Genomic DNA, 16,482 nt, shown 5'->3' with positions numbered 1-16,482 from the left:
GGGAACAGATGTTTACTATTGCTATTGGAATACATACAGGCTCCCAGCAGAACACAAATGAATGTGCACAACAACAGCAAAGACGTGTCTATTTCTGTTAGTTATGTAAAGTATACTTTGCTAAATGAAGTCGGATGCCAAAAGATCCGGAATATCCAAGATGCAATGGGAATGTGGAGTGATCTTAGATTTCCTCTTAGGATCCGGAGAGGCCGAACAAGGATTACCTCATCAACTTTGAGATCCGTTCCCTCCGCGACAGCCGCGCGCTGATCGAGAAAGTGGGCATAGAGGACGCCTCCCAGTTCATCGAAGACAACCCTCACCCCAGACTCTGGTAAATACATGGACAGTCATCTTGTTCCCGGCCCCCTTTGGGGAAAAAGCATGCGGATGAGGTTACATAGACAGTAACCCTGCATGTCATGGAGTCACTTAAAGGGACAGTTCATTCCAAAATGATAGTTTCAGAACACCTCATAAGTTGTCTTCGGTTGAGATATGTCCAGGTCCCTGGCCATCTGATGTGTGCATCCAGCTATATGCTGACCTTGCCATCTGATGTGTAGATCCAGCTATATGCTGACCTTGCCATCTGATGTGTAGATCCAGCTATATGCTGACCTTGCCATCTGATGTGTAGATCCAGCTATATGCCTCAAAGATAAACACAATATCCAGTTTTTTTTTGTGTTTAATTTGGTTTTGAGGCATGCAGCTGGATCTACACGATTGATGGCTTGTGATTCTTCTTGACATTAGACTACTTTTAAAGTCTGAAAATGACTGATCATTTGATATTGGAGTGAACAGTCTCTTTAAGGCCTTTCAATAATCTATTCTGTCAGTCAGACCTCCATTCTTACCCAGTTTGAATGGACTCTTGTATTGACATCAATGTCTACCCTGAGCCTTTGCAGCCTTTCCAGTAGGCGCTCACACCCAGCAAGCATCAGTTTGCTCAGAAAACGTGCCACACAGACGTTTGGGTCGGGGGTCAAAATATATTTGTAGGACCTATGTGACGTCAGAAAGTGGGAACTCAATGCTTTTTACAAGTGTATGGTCTGTTTAATGATGTTCTCCTCAAAGAACAAACAGAGGAGAAACTGTGGCATGTGTAACATGTGGAATGTCTTGCAACACAGAGATTTACAGAAGGAGATTTGGCCTATTCTTAAAATATCAGTCCTAGTCACATTTTCAGTTTAGTTGTATGCTCGTATTTGAAGAACATAATTTAAGGTGAGCCTGGGCTTTCCATCCCTGATACAGGTTGAAAGCATCACTGTCCTTTTTTTTTTATTTATCAAAGGCTAATATTCATCTGGTTATGTGGGAGAATCCCCACGCTGGCGCGACGGAGTATGGTTGATTTATCTCGCTGTTTTGGTAGCACTCGGCTAAAGGATTCTGGTTGAACGAGGACTTCGGCTCCCCATGTCATTTTTCACACCGACTCGAGGAATTTTGGAACTTTTGGGGAAGAAATGTCCCTTTCCTCCCCTTGGTGCTGAAACCAACCTGTCAGGGGTGAGAAGTCCATTCGATTGACTGAAAAAGGTGTAGTGGTAGAGACCTGATGTGCCACAGATATTTTGACATGCCTGTATTGCCCGCAAATGTTCAATTTCTAAGGTGCTCCGTGTACAAGATGCATGCCAACGGTAACGAGTCATTTTCAGGATCAGGAGTTCAGGTGGAGCAAAAGTTGTAAGAACAACCTTCGTCACTCACTCACTCACGCGCACACACACACACACACACCATCCCATCACCCCCAGTCTGATTCAGGATACTCCATCCCAACACTCCAGTCTGATTCAGGATACTCCATCCCAACACTCCAGTTTGATTCAGGATACTCCATCCCAACACTCCAGTTTGATTCAGGATACTCCATCCCAACACTCCAGTTTGATTCAGGATACTCCATCCCAACACTCCAGTTTGATTCAGGATACTCCATCCCAACACTCCAGTCTGATTCAGGATACTCCATCCCAACACTCCAGTCTGATTCAGGATACTCCATCCCAACACTCCAGTTTGATTCAGGATACTCCATCCCAACACTCCAGTTTGATTCAGGATACTCCATCCCAACACTCCAGTTTGATTCAGGATACTCCATCCCAACACTCCAGTTTGATTCAGGATACTCCATCCCAACACTCCAGTCTGATTCAGGATACTCCATCCCAACACTCCAGTCTGATTCAGGATACTCCATCCCAACACTCCAGTTTGATTCAGAGCACTCCACCCCAACACTCCAGTCTGATTCAGGATACTCCATCCCAACACTCCAGTTTGATTCAGGATACTCCATCCCAACACTCCAGTTTGATTCAGAGCACTCCACCCCAACACTCCAGTCTGATTCAAAACACTCCACCTCAACACCCCCAGTCTGATTCAGAACACTCCACCCCAACACCCCCAGTCGGATTCAGACCACTCCACCCCAACTCTCCCCAGTCTGATTCAGGATACTACATCCCAACACTCCAGTTTGATTCAGAGCACTCCATCCTCTGCCATCTCCTCATTGGTTATACCCACGTGGGTGATTGAAAGACTAAATGTTTTGCCGGTTGTCGTGGTACAAGTGTAGATGCCAATCACCATATAAGTTCAAAGATGAAGAAGCCTGGAAGGAGGAGAGATGACTATAAACGATTCGGTTGGCCGTTTTATGTGTGGATTAATTGTTGGAGTAGAAGACCTTGAGCATTTCAGGTAAAATAACAACTCTATGTTTATATCCCAGTACAAATTAGCTAGCAACAGCAGCTAGCTAAATAGGACAAATTAGCTAGCAAGTGCAAGCTAACTAGCTAAATTGCCATACATGTTGAATGATTTTCGACCTGTCCCCAAATTAATGTCATTGGTTCAGAGTTTGTTTTGATATTTTAACCTGCGTGTCGTGACCGCGTTTGGTGTAGGGGACAAAATCAATGTATGCACGATGGCGCACACGCGTAGCCGGTTTGTGTTCCGACAGCTGCGCCACTCTGGAGTCTTATTTGGACATACAACTGAAGTCGGAAGTTTACATACACTTAGGATGGAGTCATTAAAACTAGTTTTTCAACCACTCCACACATTTCTTGTAACAAACTAGTTTTGGCAAGTCAGTTAGGACATCTACTTTGTGCATGACACAAGTCATTTTTCCAACACTTGTTTACAAACAGATTATTTCACTTATAATTCACTATATCACATTTCCAGTGGGTCAGAATTTTACATACACTAAGTTGACTGTGCCTTTAAACAGTTTGGAAAATTCCAGAAAATTATGTCATGGCTTTAGAAGCTTCTGATAGGCTAATTGACATCATTTGAGTCAATTGAAGGTGTACCTGTGGATCTATTTCAAGGCCAACCTTCAAACGCTGTGCCTCTTTGCTTGACATCATGAGAAAATCAAAAGAAATCAGCCAAGACCTCAGAAAAATTGTAGACCTCCACAAGTCTGGTTCATCCTTGGGAGCAATTTCCAAACGCCTGAAGGTACCACGTTCATCTGTACAAACAATAGTACGCAAGTACCATGGGACCATGCAGCCGTCATACCGCTCAGGAAGGAGACGCGTTCTGTCTCCTAGAGATGAACGTACTGTGGTGCGAAAAGTGCAAATCAATCCCAGAACAACAGCAAAGGACCATGTGAAGATGCAGGTACACACGTATCTATATCCACAGTAAAACAAGTCCTATATCAACATAACCTGAAAGGCCGCTCGGCAAGGAAGAAGCCACTGCTCCAAAATGCCATAAAAAAGCCAGACTACGGGTTTGCAACTGCACATGGGGACAAATATTGTACTTTTTGGAGAAATGTCCTCTGGTCTGTTGAAACAAAAATATAACTGTTTGGCCATAATTACCATTGTTATGTTTGGAGGAAAAAGTGGGAGGCCATCCCAACCGTGAAGCACGGGGGTGGCAGCATCATGTTGTGGGTGTGATTTGCTGCAGGAGGGACAGGTGCACTTCACAAAATAGAGGGCATCATGAGAAAGGAAAAGTACATGGATATATTGAAGCAACATCTCAAGACATCAGTCAGGAAGTTAATGCTTGGTCGCAAATGGATTTTCCCATACTTCCAAAGTTGTGGCAAAATGGCTTAAGGACAACAAAGTCAAGGTATTGGAGTGGCCATCACAAAGCCCTGACCTCCATCCTATAGAACATTTGTGGGCAGAACTGAAAAAGCGTGTGCGAGCAAGGAGGCCTACAAACCTGACTCAGTTACACCAGCTCTGTCAGGAGGAATTGGCCAAAATTCACCCAACCTATTGTGGAAAGCTTGTGGAAGGCTACCCAAAACGTTTGACCCAAGTTAAACAATATAAAGGCAACGCTACCAAATACTAATTGAGTTTGTGTACACTTCTGACCCACTGGGAATGTGATGAAATAAATAAAAGCTTAAATTAAATTATTCTCTCTACTATTATTCTGACATTTTACATTCTAAAAATAAAGTAGTGATCCTAACTGACCTAAGACAGGGAATATTTACTAGGATTAAATGTCAGGAAATGTGAAAAACAGAGTTTAAATGTATTTGGCTAAGGTGTATGTAAACTTCCGACTTCAACTGTGTGACAACACTAAAGTGTGGACCTTTTTCAAATGTTTGTTTTTTCAGGAGGGGTTTTGTTGGTATACCACAGGTTATGATTGTATTGCATTTGCATGTAGGGTTGCAAAATTACAGTAATCGTGGTTGGAAGATTCCCAGAATCAGGAGCGAATTCGGATTCCTTCAACCACGATTTCTGGTAAACCTGGGGATTTTGGGTAAGTTACTGAATTTTACAACCCTAATCACATATAGTGAGCCTGTGTAAATGTTCTGAACCTTCTCAAGAGACATTTCACAACATTATAGTCTTCGCCATGCTATTGATCTGCTCCCAGGCGCCTATTGGCCGAGGCGGCCCTCCAGAAGCTGGACCTGAAGACGGCTGAGCAGGCTTTTGTCCGCTGTAAGGACTACCAGGGCATCGAGTTCGTCAAGAGCCTGGGCAACCTGCAGAGCGAAGCCATGAAACAGGCCGAGGTGGCGGCCTACTTCGGCAGGTTCGAGGAGGCCGAGAGAATGTACCTGGACATGGATCGCAGGTAAGGTGTTGGATGTCATGTAGGATGTTGTGCTTTACCTGTATGGCTTATGCTAAGTATTGAAGATAACAAAAAACAAGGGTATCCTTTATTGTTTAGTATGTTTTAGAATGTTAAAGCAATGTTCACTTGTTGATTAAAGTTGGTAAAATGGTGTTGAAGTTTTTCACTGTTGACTTAACTTCCATGATGTGATGCTGTCCTAATATGGATGCTGTACCTTACAGCTAACGACAGATAACATCTCTCTCTTTAGGGACCTGGCTATCAGCCTGAGGATTAAGCTGGGGGACTGGTTCCGCGTCCTTCAGCTCCTAAAGACGGGATCAGGTGACTGTGATGATGCCCTGCTGGAGCAGGCGTACAATGCCATCGGGGACTACTTTGCAGACCGACAGAAGTGGTACGGGCCTTTCACTATTTATATTTCAAGATGGTGAATGGTATTTTACCCCTTTTTCTCCCCCAATTTCATGATATCCAATTGCGATCTTGTCTCATCGCTGCAATTCCCCAACGGGCTTGGGAGACACGAAGGTTGGGTCATGCATCCTCCGAAACATGACCCGCCAAATTGTGTTTCTTAACACCCGCTCGCTTAACCTGGAAGCCATCTGTTGGGTGAAATACTGTTCAACTGATGACCTAAGTCAGCCTGCAGGCGCCCGACCCCGCCACAAGCATTCACTAGAACACGATGAGCCAAGTAAAGCCCCCCCGTCAAACCCTCCCCTATCCCGGATGTCGCTGAGCCAATTGTGCGCCGCCCTATGGGACTCCCGGGTCACGGCCGGTTGTGACACAGCCTGGGATCCAACCCGGGTCTGTAGTGACGCTTCAAGCACTGCGCTGCAGTGCCTCAGAACGCTGCGCCACTCGGGAGGCCATCCTTGCACGTGTAATTCTAGACAACAGAACAGAGTCCAGTGGTCTGCCAGGATCCTTTCCCTCAGCATTTTGTTTCTTATGTTGACATTTAAAATTTTGACACTTGTGGTTTCATAATATCGTGTGAGTGTACTAGTATTGTAGTCTGCAAATGCTTTGTTGCCAATGTTCCTCTCCAGGGTTAATGCGGTCCAATACTACCTTCAGGGGCGCAACCAGGAGAGGCTGGCAGAGTGTTACTACATGCTGGAGGATTACGATGGACTGGAACGACTGGCTAGTTCTCTACCGGAGAACCACAAACTGCTACCGGTGAGGGCTGTAGAAAAGAGAGGACATGAGATAAGTGTCCAGTAGTGCTTTTATACCTACGTTACAGTTAAAAAGCGAGTGCAGGGGCCACTTCTTGTCCTCAGTATTCAATGAGGTCTGGAGGGCCGCACTGAAAATTGGTGCTATTTCGTCGCCATCAAAATGTGCAAAAACATAGTCCTCTATCCATTGGTTAATTGTTTTGGGAATGTTTGAAGTTTCTCTGATTTGTTAATGAGCTGGATAGAGTGAAGAGACTGTAAATGTCTGTCTGCCACCCCTCAGCTAGTGTTTTGTGTTGGTTCTCCACTTTCTCTGACTCACCTCTCGGGTCTGTCTGGCTTCCATCAGCATGTCAATAAATACAGTGTGTTTAGTAGGTTTCTACCACGGTTGGGTTCAATTTGGTTTTCGTTTTTAACCCAATCAATTCAGGAAGTGATACCTGAAATTCAAGAACAATGGGCAATTTTCAATTGATGAGTAGAATTTCACTTCCTGACTAAATGGACTCAAATCCATAAATATCTCCTTAACTTTAAAGGCTTCAATTGTAATTTCCCCCATTCTGCCATTTCCACGTGGACAAAGAAAACCTTTTCCCCTCATCTGTCTTTTATGTTTGCACGTCGTAGGACATCGGCCAGATGTTTGTCACCGTAGGCATGTGTGAGCAGACGGTGAACGCCTACCTGAAGTGCAACCAGCCCAAGGCTGCTGTCGACGCCTGCGTTCATCTAAATCAGGTGAGAGACGGACAAACGAGACGGTCAGAGACCTCAAGAGGGGTTGTGGTTCTGAGCTTAGGACAGTTTATCTATTCAGTGCTGATTCCAAATTGGAAAGTGTAAACTGGCAGTCCCCGCTGTCCTCCACCAACTAGGTTTTGACATCACTACACCAGATGATATCACTGCACCAGTGGCAGACCACAGTAGGACTTTCTGTTCTGAGGATTGCACTGTCAATTCTGTTGTCATTGCACTGTGAATGGTTTTTACTACTGAAGTGTGTTTTTTCAGATGTCTTCGGCATGAGCACGACAGACATGAGCAACACTATTTTCTTTAATGTGCCACGTTTCTTTTGAGGCATCGTACTACTTTGCTGATTTTGAGTGTAACTGAAGCTTGGCATCATAACATAATTGCTTGATGTAAATGTGACCAGGAGAGAAGTGTTAGGATATGTGATAGATCATTTAGCTCAAGGGCAGTTTATTAAAAGCATGTTATTTTGGACACAGTTTTCCTGATACACATGCTTTAATCATGATGCTTTTCTCCCCATTTCCTGTTGTGTTGAAAACCACGTATGGCCAGGACCTCCAGCATTAGGCTCACACCAATAGCTTTTAAATTATCTTTCAACTGGTTCTTTTTTCCAAAGCCCAAACATATTGTTTTTTTCAATCTAATTTCTACATATTAGAAAATATACAGTACCAGTCAAAAGTTTGGACACACCTACTCATTCCAGGGTTTTTCTTTATTTTTAGTATTTTCTACATTTGTAGAATAATAGTGAAGACATCAAAACTATGAAATAACACATATGGAATCATGTACTAACCAAAAAAAGTGTTAAACAAATCAAAATATATTTTATATTTGAGATTCTTCAAAGTAGCCACCCTTTGCCTTGATGACAGCTTTGTACACTCTTGGCAGGCGTGTCCAAACGTTTGACTGGTATTGTATATTAAACAATTATTTATTCACAAAACATACCAACCTATCACAATTACCCAACAACAAAACACTACTTTCCACACCACATGTAAACACAAAGACACAACATTGTTCTGACTCACACTTATACATTCATATCAGGTGCATTTATTAGTTCATAACTGTTTCTGCTTTTTTCACAGTGGAACAAAGCTGTGGAACTGGCCAAAAACCACAACATGAAAGAGATCAACTCTCTTCTGGCCAAGTATGCCTCTCACCTGCTGGAGAAGAACAAGCCTTTGGAGGCCGTGGAGTTGTACCGTAAAGCCCATCATTTCCTAGAAGCAGCTAAACTCATGTTCAAGGTACTGCCAACGATTATGCCTTAACACCATGCAAAGTCACATTCTTGTTTTGAAGTGGCTTCTGGCGTTAAGAAGGCAAATGTTGGAATGTAATTGGTAGGGCACACATGAAGGGACATGATCAACCAATAGAAAATCTGCAACACTTCCAATGATGAATACCATACTTCACCACTACAGTAAATACCATACTTCACCACTACAGTAAATACCACACTTCCCCACTACAGTAAATACCATACTTCCCCACTACAGTAAATACCACACTTCCCCACTACAGTAAATACCACACTTCCCCACTACAGTAAATACCACACTTCCCTACTACAGTAAACACCCTACTTCACCACTTCAGTAAATACCACACTTCCCAGCTACAGTAAATACCACACTTCACCACTTCAGTAAATACCACACTTCCCCACTACAGTAAATACCACACTTCACCACTTCAGTAAATACCACACTTCCCCACTACAGTAAATACCACACTTCACCACTTCAGTAAATACCACACTTCCCCACTACAGTAAATACCACACTTCACCACTTCAGTAAATACCACACTTCCCCACTACAGTAAATACCATACTTCCCCACTTCAGTAAATACCACACTTCACCACTTCAGTAAATACCACACTTCCCCGCTACAGTAAATACCACACTTCCCCACTACAGTAAATACCACACTTCACCACTACAGTAAATACCACACTTCACCACTTCAGTAAATACCACACTTCACCACTTCAGTAAATACCACACTTCCACTACAGTAAATACCACACTTCCCCACTACAGTAAATACCACAGTTCCCCACTACAGTAAATACCCACACTTCCCCACTACAGTAAATACCATACTTCACCACTACAGTAAATACCACACTTCCCCACTACAGTAAATACCCACACTTCCCCACTACAGTAAATACCATACTTCACCACTACAGTAAATACCACACTTCCCCACTACAGTAAATACCACACTTCCCCACTACAGTAATTACCACACTTCCCCACTACAGTAGATACCACACTTCCCCACTACAGTAAATACCACACTTCCCCACTACAGTAAATACCACACTTCCCCACTAGAGTAAATACCCACACTTCCCCACTACAGTAAATACCACACTTCACCACTTCAGTAAATACCACACTTCACCACTTCAGTAAATACCACACTTCCCCACTACAGTAAATACCACACTTCCCCACTTCAGTAAATACCACACTTCACCACTTCAGTAAATACCACACTTCCCCGCTACAGTAAATACCACACTTCCCCGCTACAGTAAATACCACACTTCACCACTTCAGTAAATACCACACTTCCACTACAGTAAATACCACACTTCCCCACTTCAGTAAATACCACACTTCCCCACTACAGTAAATACCACACTTCCCCACTAGAGTAAATACCCACACTTCCCCACTACAGTAAATACCACACTTCCCCACTACAGTAAATACCACACTTCCCCACTAGAGTAAATACCCACACTTCCCCACGACAGTAAATACCACACTTCACCACTTCAGTAAATACCACACTTCACCACTTCAGTAAATACCACACTTCACCACTTCAGTAAATACCACACTTCCACTACAGTAAATACCACACTTCCCCACTTCAGTAAATACCACACTTCCCCACTACAGTAAATACCACACTTCCCCACTAGAGTAAATACCCACACTTCCCCACTACAGTAAATACCACACTTCCCCACTACAGTAAATACCACACTTCCCCACTAGAGTAAATACCCACACTTCCCCACGACAGTAAATACCACACTTCACCACTTCAGTAAATACCACACTTCACCACTTCAGTAAATACCACACTTCCCCACTACAGTAAATACCACACTTCCCCACTTCAGTAAATACCACACTTCACCACTTCAGTAAATACCACACTTCCCCGCTACAGTAAATACCACACTTCCCCGCTACAGTAAATACCACACTTCACCACTAAAGTAAATACCACACTTCACCACTTCAGTAAATACCACACTTCACCACTTCAGTAAATACCACACTTCCACTACAGTAAATACCACACTTCCCCACTACAGTAAATACCACACTTCCCCACTACAGTAAATACCACACTTCCCCACTACAGTAAATACCATACTTCACCACTACAGTAAATACCACACTTCCCCACTACAGTAAATACCACACTTCCCCACTACAGTTAATACCACACTTCCCCACTTCAGTAAATACCACACTTCCCCACTACAGTAAATACCACACTTCCCCACTACAGTAAATACCACACTTCCCCACTAGAGTAAATACCCACACTTCCCCACTACAGTAAATACCACACTTCCCCACTACAGTAAATACCACACTTCCCCACTACAGTAAATACCACACTTCCCCACTACAGTAAATACCCCACTTCCCCACTTCAGTAAATACCACACTTCCCCAATACAGTAAATACCACACTTCACCGCTTCAGTAAATACCCACACTTCCCCACTACAGTAAATACCACTCTTCCCCAGTACAGTAAATACCACACTTCACCGCTTCAGTAAATACCCACACTTCACCACTACAGTAAATACCACACTTCCCCAGTACAGTAAATACCACACTTCCCCACTACAGTAAAATCTAATACTTATCTTCCAATTCAGTCCTTAGCTAATAACCTTCAGAGGTATTTAACTATGTTGTGCTTCGGAACAGATTAGACAAAGACCCCTGGCTGAGCTCTTATTATTCTCCTGTACACTGGTGTCAAGAGACCCATCTGTCATCTGCTGTGTTAACTTGTCAGATAGCGGATGAGGAGGCTAAGAGGAGGACCCGGCCATTGAGGGTGAAGAAGCTGTATGTGCTGGCAGCCCTGCTAGTGGAGAACTACCACAGCCAAGTGAAGACCTCCCAGCAGAACAAGGCCAAAGGGAAGACGTCAGAGGTACACAACCCACACAGTCATTAAGACATACAATCCTTTAGGTCCTATGTGTCATTGTGGTTTGTTGGCTGCTATCAAATCAAATGTTATTTGTCACGCGCTTTGTAAATAACAGGTGTAGACTAACAGTGAAAGGCTTTCTTACGGTTGCTTTTCCAATAATGCAAAGTAAAAAATAAAATAAAAATGCTATTTAATGCTAACAGTAATGTCATTTACAATTTGTTGGAGTTGTTGGCTACAAGGGTCTGATTTATATAGTGTTTACACCAGTGCAAAGGGAGCTCTTGTTATTTTCCAAAAGTGAATACAGATTAAGCATATCAATAGTTTGGTGTTTAATTCCCCTCTGATAACAGATGTACAGATACTATAGCTTGGTCTTTAATTCCCCTCTGATAACAGATGTACTGATACTATAGCCTGGTGTTTAATTCCCCTCTGATAACAGATGTACTGATACTATAGCTTGGTCTTTAATTCCCCTCTGATAACAGATGTACAGATACTATGGCTTGGTCTTTAATTCCCCTCTGATAACAGATGTACTGATACTATAGCCTGGTGTTTAATTCCCCTCTGATAACAGATGTACTGATACTATAGCTTGGTCTTTAATTCCCCTCTGATAACAGATGTACAACAGTGTTCATTCATCAGTCACTCCCTTCTCTTCCGTCAGGCTACATCTGCTCTAGCTGGCCTGCTGGAGGAGGACGCCACCTCCTCAGACAACCGCATGGTGGACAGCGCCTGGCGTGGGGCCGAGGCCTACCACTTCTTCCTGCTGGCTCAGAGGCAGCTGTACGAAGGCTACATGGTGAAAGCCATGAAGACAGGTACCCCTCTCTCTATGTGTTACATTTTATATCCTTCTTTCTTCTCTCTGCTGTTCCTGACAACCTTCTCGCTTCACCAGGTATGAATAGACACGGGAAAAATAACAAAGACAGCCCTCTCTTTTAACAAGTGTCTATTAAAGGGTATGTAGGCCTATGCCTTCTCCGAGGTATGACTGTGCCCTTTAACCCTTTCTCATTCATCCTTGAGGGGGTGTTTTTTTTTTACTAGCCCTCTCTTCATACATTCAAACTGTTAAATCACTCTGTAGCTCAGTTGGTAGAGCGTGGTGCTTGCAACGCCAGGATAAGTGGGTTCTATTCCCGCGACCACCCGTACGTAAAATGCTCTGGATAAAAAGCGTCTGTTAAATGGCACATCATATTTCTTATTAGATTGTTTATCTCCCCTCTTTCTGAAGGCACACAAAATTAGCAAACTAAATCTCAATGGAGACCATGACAAAAGCCTATACCGGAGTAAACGTCTGTTTTTATTAAGACCACCTTGATATGCTTCTTTTTTTTAGGAGCTTGGTTTAACTGAACAGGTTCCTGTATTCCCTACCAATAGGTGCACTTCTTTGCAAGGCTTTGGAAAACCTCCCTGGTCTTTATTTAATTTAATTAGGCAAGTACGTAACAGTTCTTAACTGCCATCTCTTGGAGGAGGGAACGCAACTGTTATATCTCAACTCACCGTGGAGTGAAAAAGTATGTGATCGTAGGTGCGGGGAAGGACGACAGAGGCAGAGAAAAATACAGTTTACAGGGAATTTATTATTCTTTCACACGGTAAAGTGGGGAAAAGGGTCTGGACGGAACCAAAGAAAGTTAAAGAGTCCCCTCTCCTACCTTACCTGCCTTCCTACTTCTAACCTAACCTTTAGCACCACCTGGTGCACTAACCAAAATACAGGGGGTGGTCCGCCCAGGTCTTACCTAGTGTGCATAGACAGATTAAATACTACTGGTTATGTATGCCCGTAGGCCTCTCGCCTAAACACTCCCAAGGTGCATTCCCCTCCCCCCCCTGGGAACAAATTACCAATAATTTACGTGAACAATTTAAATGAACCAAAAACACTAAATCCTATTGGCATACACATACCTCGGAAGGAGCGGCTACAAAATAATAGCCACAAAACTTTTACTGACCGCCACGGGGAAGGAATGCTGGCTTTTATCCAGCTGAAGAAGGAGTTGGTTATTGCAAAGACCGCTGTATCCCCTGACGAGAGGGAGGGTTCAGAGCTCCAATCAGCAATGGGGCTGACCAATCAGGTACTTCAGGAATCCAGGAAACCATTTCCTGAAATACACACACATACAACGTAACAACTTATCAAGAACACACACATAGAACGTAACAAGAACAAATTCTTATTTACAATGACGGCCTAACAAAAGGCCTCCTGCGGGGACGGGGGCTGTGATTAAAAATATATAAGTATAGGACAAAACACACATCACGCCAAGAGAGACAACGCTACTTAAAGAGAGACCTAAGACAACAACATAGCAAGGCAGCAACACATGACAACACAACATGGTAGCAACACAACATGGCAGCAGCACAAAACATGGTACAAACATTATTGGGCACAGACAACAGCACAAAGGGCAAGAAGGTAGAGACAACAATACATCACGCAAAGCAGCCACAACTGTCAGGAAGAGTGTGCATGATTTGAGTCTTTGAATGAAGAGATTGAGATTAAATCTGTGTTTGAAATTCACCGCTCGACTGAGGGACCTTACAGGTAATTAATTGAATGTGAGGTTACAGAGATGAGGTAGTCATTCAAAAATCATATGCAACTCATTATGTGACTTAAGCACATTTTTACTCCTGAATTTATTTAGGCTTGCCATAACAAAAGGGGTTGAAAACTTATTGACTCAAGACAGTTCAGATTTTTATTTGTAATTCATTTGTAAAAACTTCAAAAAAAACGTTGTTCCACTTTGACGTGACAGTGACACAAAATCTAAATTTAATTAATTTTAAATTCAGGCTGTAACACATGAACATTTGGAAAAAGTCAAAGGGTGTGAATACTTTCTGAAGGAAATGTATTCAGGTTGTGATTAGCTTGGTGTAGCTGAACATCTATCTGTATTCAGGTTGTGATTAGCTTGGTTTAGCTAAACAGCTATCTGTATTCAGGGTGTGATTAGCTTGGTTTAGCTGAACAGCTATCTGTATTCAGGTTGTGATTAGCTTGGTTTAGCTGAACAGCTATCTGTATTCAGGTTGTGATTAGCTTGGTTTAGCTGAACAGGTATCTGTATTCGGGGTGTGATTAGCTTGGTTTAGCTGAACAGCTATCTGTATTCGGGGTGTGATTAGCTTGGTTTAGCTGAACAGGTATCTGTATTCGGGGTGTGATTAGCTTGGTGTAGCTGAACAGCTATCTGTATTCAGGTTGTGATTAGCTTGGTTTAGCTGAACAGCTATCTGTATTCGGGGTGTGATTAGCTTGGTTTAGCTGAACAGCTATCTGTATTCGGGGTGTGATTAGCTTGGTTTAGCTGAACAGGTATATGTATTCAGGGTGTGATTAGCTTGGTGTAGCTGAACAGCTATCTATATTCAGGGTGTGATTAGCTTGGTTTAGCTGAACAGCTATCTGTATTCAGGGTGTGATTAGCTTGGTTTAGCTGAACAGCTATCTGTATTCAGGGTGTGATTAGCTTGGTGTAGCTGAACAGCTATCTATATTCAGGTTGTGATTAGCTTGGTTTAGCTGAACAGCTATCTGTATTCAGGTTGTGATTAGCTTGGTTTAGCTGAACAGCTATCTGTATTCAGGGTGTGATTAGCTTGGTTTAGCTGAACAGCTATCTGTATTCGGGGTGTGATTAGCTTGGTTTAGCTGAACAGCTATCTGTATTCTAAAGGTGTTTGCGGAATGTGGTCACATGTCAGTTTCTTGGAAAATAGTTGTGTAGGTTACCTATTCCTGTATAAATTACTTGTACAATGTTTTACCAGCACTGACCTTAACCCTTGTGTTGTCTTAAGGGTCAAACATGACCCGCCACTATGTTTAACAGCAGAGAAATCCCCCTAAATTATATTTTTTCAACAAAAAATTGTTGTCTTTTCCTAGAGTGACCCCAACATTAGAAAAAGTGAAACATCGCCAAGTTCATATTTCCATGAAAGCTGTACACCACCAGGGTACAAAGATTATTTTTTGACCCGGTAGTTATAAAGAAATGGACTGAGGTGGCACAATGTCACGCGTGACAATTTCTTCGCCTCTTTTGAACTCAGCCAGCAGCTCCTGAAGAGGAAGATCGCCATGGTTGGCACAGTTCGAAAGAACAAGCCTGAGCTCCCCCCTGCACTCCTCGCAACAAGGGGGAGTGAAGCCTTCTCATCAAAGTTTGCCTTCACCCCCACCACTACTCTAGTTTCTTACCTCCCAAAGAGGAACAAGAATGTGGTCCTCCTGAGCACACTGCACAAAACGTCTGAGATCGTTGATCGTGAGGACAGGAAGCCAGCCATCATCCTGGACTACAACCACAAGAAAGAAGGCGTGGATAACCTGGACAAGGTGATTGGAACTTACAGCTGCAGGAGGATGACTGCCCGCTGGCCCCTGGTCATCTTCCATAACATCATTGATGTGTCCTCATACAATGCCTTCATGATATGGAACAAGATCAACCCTACCTGGATGCCTGATAAGCAGAACAAGAGGAGGGTGTTCCTGGAACAGCTGGGAAAGGCACTTGTAACACATTCAATGAAGGGAGCGCCTCCCCTGTACAACAGCCTCTGCAGCGCTTGTGAAAGCTGTTCGGGGGGCTGAATCTTGTCCTGATCCACCTGAGGCTGCAGCTGGAGCAGGCAAGTGGAGGAGATGCCAATTATTCCCCCCAAAGGACTGTAAAACCAATACTATGTGCTGCACATGTGACAAATGTATCTGCAAAGTCCATGCACACACACTTGCATATTGTTCTACATGTGCTAATTAGAGTGGATTGATTTATGTTCTTCACATTTTTTGTTTTGTATCTATATATCTTATTTTAGTCTTATTTATTGTTGTTGTTTATACACCTTGTGGGTGAGGGCAATGGGTTTTTTTTTAAATGGGAGAAGACTAGTATTTTGTAGTTGACTTCCTCATTGTGCAGTACATAAGAATATATCACTATGTTGCCAAAAAAGTAAGACTGTTATTGTTTCCCTTCAATAAAATTAATTAAAAACTACTTTCTGCACATTTCTGCTACTTTCTTAAGCTATACAAGTGCTATATCTTAGTT

The 16,482-nt window shown here is 43.0% G+C and overlaps 1 protein-coding gene across 2 annotated transcripts in view; it reads left to right on the top strand.

The window, feature by feature from the left end:
- The window catches only part of wdr35 (WD repeat domain 35), a 40,635-nt gene that overhangs the window by 20,381 nt on the left and 3,772 nt on the right, over window positions 1-16,482 (top strand). For both annotated transcript variants that reach the window (XM_021574840.2, XM_021574839.2), the window contains 8 exons: window positions 201-337; window positions 4,942-5,145; window positions 5,402-5,548; window positions 6,213-6,345; window positions 6,981-7,091; window positions 8,219-8,383; window positions 11,213-11,353; window positions 12,036-12,192. In XM_021574840.2, coding sequence (XP_021430515.2) covers window positions 201-337; window positions 4,942-5,145; window positions 5,402-5,548; window positions 6,213-6,345; window positions 6,981-7,091; window positions 8,219-8,383; window positions 11,213-11,353; window positions 12,036-12,192 — 1,195 coding nt within the window. The remainder of the gene's footprint in view (window positions 1-200; window positions 338-4,941; window positions 5,146-5,401; window positions 5,549-6,212; window positions 6,346-6,980; window positions 7,092-8,218; window positions 8,384-11,212; window positions 11,354-12,035; window positions 12,193-16,482) is intronic.

Source organism: Oncorhynchus mykiss, chromosome 19, assembly GCF_013265735.2.
Source record: "Oncorhynchus mykiss isolate Arlee chromosome 19, USDA_OmykA_1.1, whole genome shotgun sequence".
In the NCBI taxonomy this organism is placed as follows: domain Eukaryota; kingdom Metazoa; phylum Chordata; class Actinopteri; order Salmoniformes; family Salmonidae; genus Oncorhynchus; species Oncorhynchus mykiss.
The sequence above is the reverse complement of the archived record's forward strand: the minus strand, read 5'-3'. Positions and strand labels throughout refer to the sequence as shown.